This window comes from Phalaenopsis equestris, unplaced genomic scaffold, assembly GCF_001263595.1.
Source record: "Phalaenopsis equestris unplaced genomic scaffold, ASM126359v1 Scaffold000719, whole genome shotgun sequence".
Classification (NCBI taxonomy): domain Eukaryota; kingdom Viridiplantae; phylum Streptophyta; class Magnoliopsida; order Asparagales; family Orchidaceae; genus Phalaenopsis; species Phalaenopsis equestris.
The window spans coordinates 59,068-60,322 of NW_018165159.1; the positions used below are offsets into that span (position 1 = coordinate 59,068).

At 31.0% G+C, this 1,255-nt stretch overlaps 2 protein-coding genes across 4 annotated transcripts in view; one reads left to right on the forward strand and one right to left on the reverse strand.

Moving 5' to 3' along the window:
* Nucleotides 1-604, forward strand: part of LOC110030445 — a 20,758-nt gene extending 20,154 nt beyond the window's left edge. The window contains exon 8 of the mRNA XM_020733159.1: nucleotides 533-604. Within this exon, the coding sequence (XP_020588818.1) occupies nucleotides 533-604 (72 nt within the window). The remainder of the gene's footprint in view (nucleotides 1-532) is intronic.
* Nucleotides 540-1,255, reverse strand: part of LOC110030447 (syndetin) — a 97,323-nt gene continuing 96,607 nt past the window's right edge. For all 3 annotated transcript variants that reach the window (XM_020733161.1, XM_020733163.1, XM_020733162.1), the window contains one exon: nucleotides 540-774. In XM_020733161.1, coding sequence (XP_020588820.1) covers nucleotides 664-774 — 111 coding nt within the window. In that variant the 3' untranslated portion in view covers nucleotides 540-663. The remainder of the gene's footprint in view (nucleotides 775-1,255) is intronic.

Consider the following 1,255-nt stretch of genomic DNA (forward strand, 5'->3'; position numbering starts at 1 on the left):
GTTTGAGCCAGCTAGCGAGCCGGTTTGTTTATTATGGATGAGAGAAAATGATATTAATTTAACCTAGATTTATAACAAGATACCAATTAGAATGAACAATTAGAAGATAAAGAAAAAAAACATCTAAAATACATTATTAAATATTATTTTGTAAATATTATTAACACCACGAGCTAACAAGTCAGGGTTGGCTTGAGCTTGACTTGTTAGCTCGCAAGCTCAGTTCACGAGCCACTTATTGAGCCAAGCTTTAGCCGGCTCACGAGTCGTCGGCTTGACTCACATACACCCCTACACTTTACAAATGTTATGAAATAATAACCCATAAAATGTCATAATAAAATTTCATCAGGAAATCATAAAAAAAAAGGAGTAAAATTTCATAGCAGTCCTCTATCTTTGAGCATATCAAGCAGATTGACAAAAAACTTAGCAGTTTCTAGCAATTGAGAAGCAAGCCTTCTTTATTGGATTATGGAAATCAGATATTAATTACTCTGAATTTTTTCTTTGTTTCATTTTTAATCCATAGAGGATTATGATACAAAAAACTATATGGTTCATGGGGATATACAGTCAATACAAATGGAATTATTTCATCTAATTTACATCTAGAAAATAAAATAAAATAAAATAAAATAACATATAAATATAAATAGAAATTTACATGCCTGATTCAATCCTGTCAAGAACTTCTAATCTTGTCCTCCTCTTCCACCCTTTCATGGCGGCCACCAGGTTCACTAATCCTACTATTTGACTCCTACTGTATTCCTGCATTAAGTATGGCCATTATTGTCTTAAATTCTGGAAACTGGGTGGAAAATGAAATTTCAATAAATTTCAAGTGCTATATATGTAATTATCCCATTTATGTGGTAATAACGCACACACCACTAAAAATTTTACTAGTTATTCAAATTCTTAACCGAGTATGAAATCTCACAATAAAACACCAATCCATAATTTTCATTTTTATGAAATTCCCAAAGGTTTCATTGGGGATAGCATAAATACATGGGTTTAGTAGTTAAAAAAAAAAGCAGGCCTGAGTGCTAGTTTTGTAAATAGATAGTTTTTAAGTGCTATACATGTAATTATCTCGGTGCAATTACATGCATGACACTCAAAAATTTTCTGTTTACTCATTCGTTATTAAAATTTCCACTCAAATATCAAAGCTTGCAATAAAAACCCAACCCATATTACTCATTTTTATAAAATTCTCAATGATTTGATCGTGACATGCATAAAT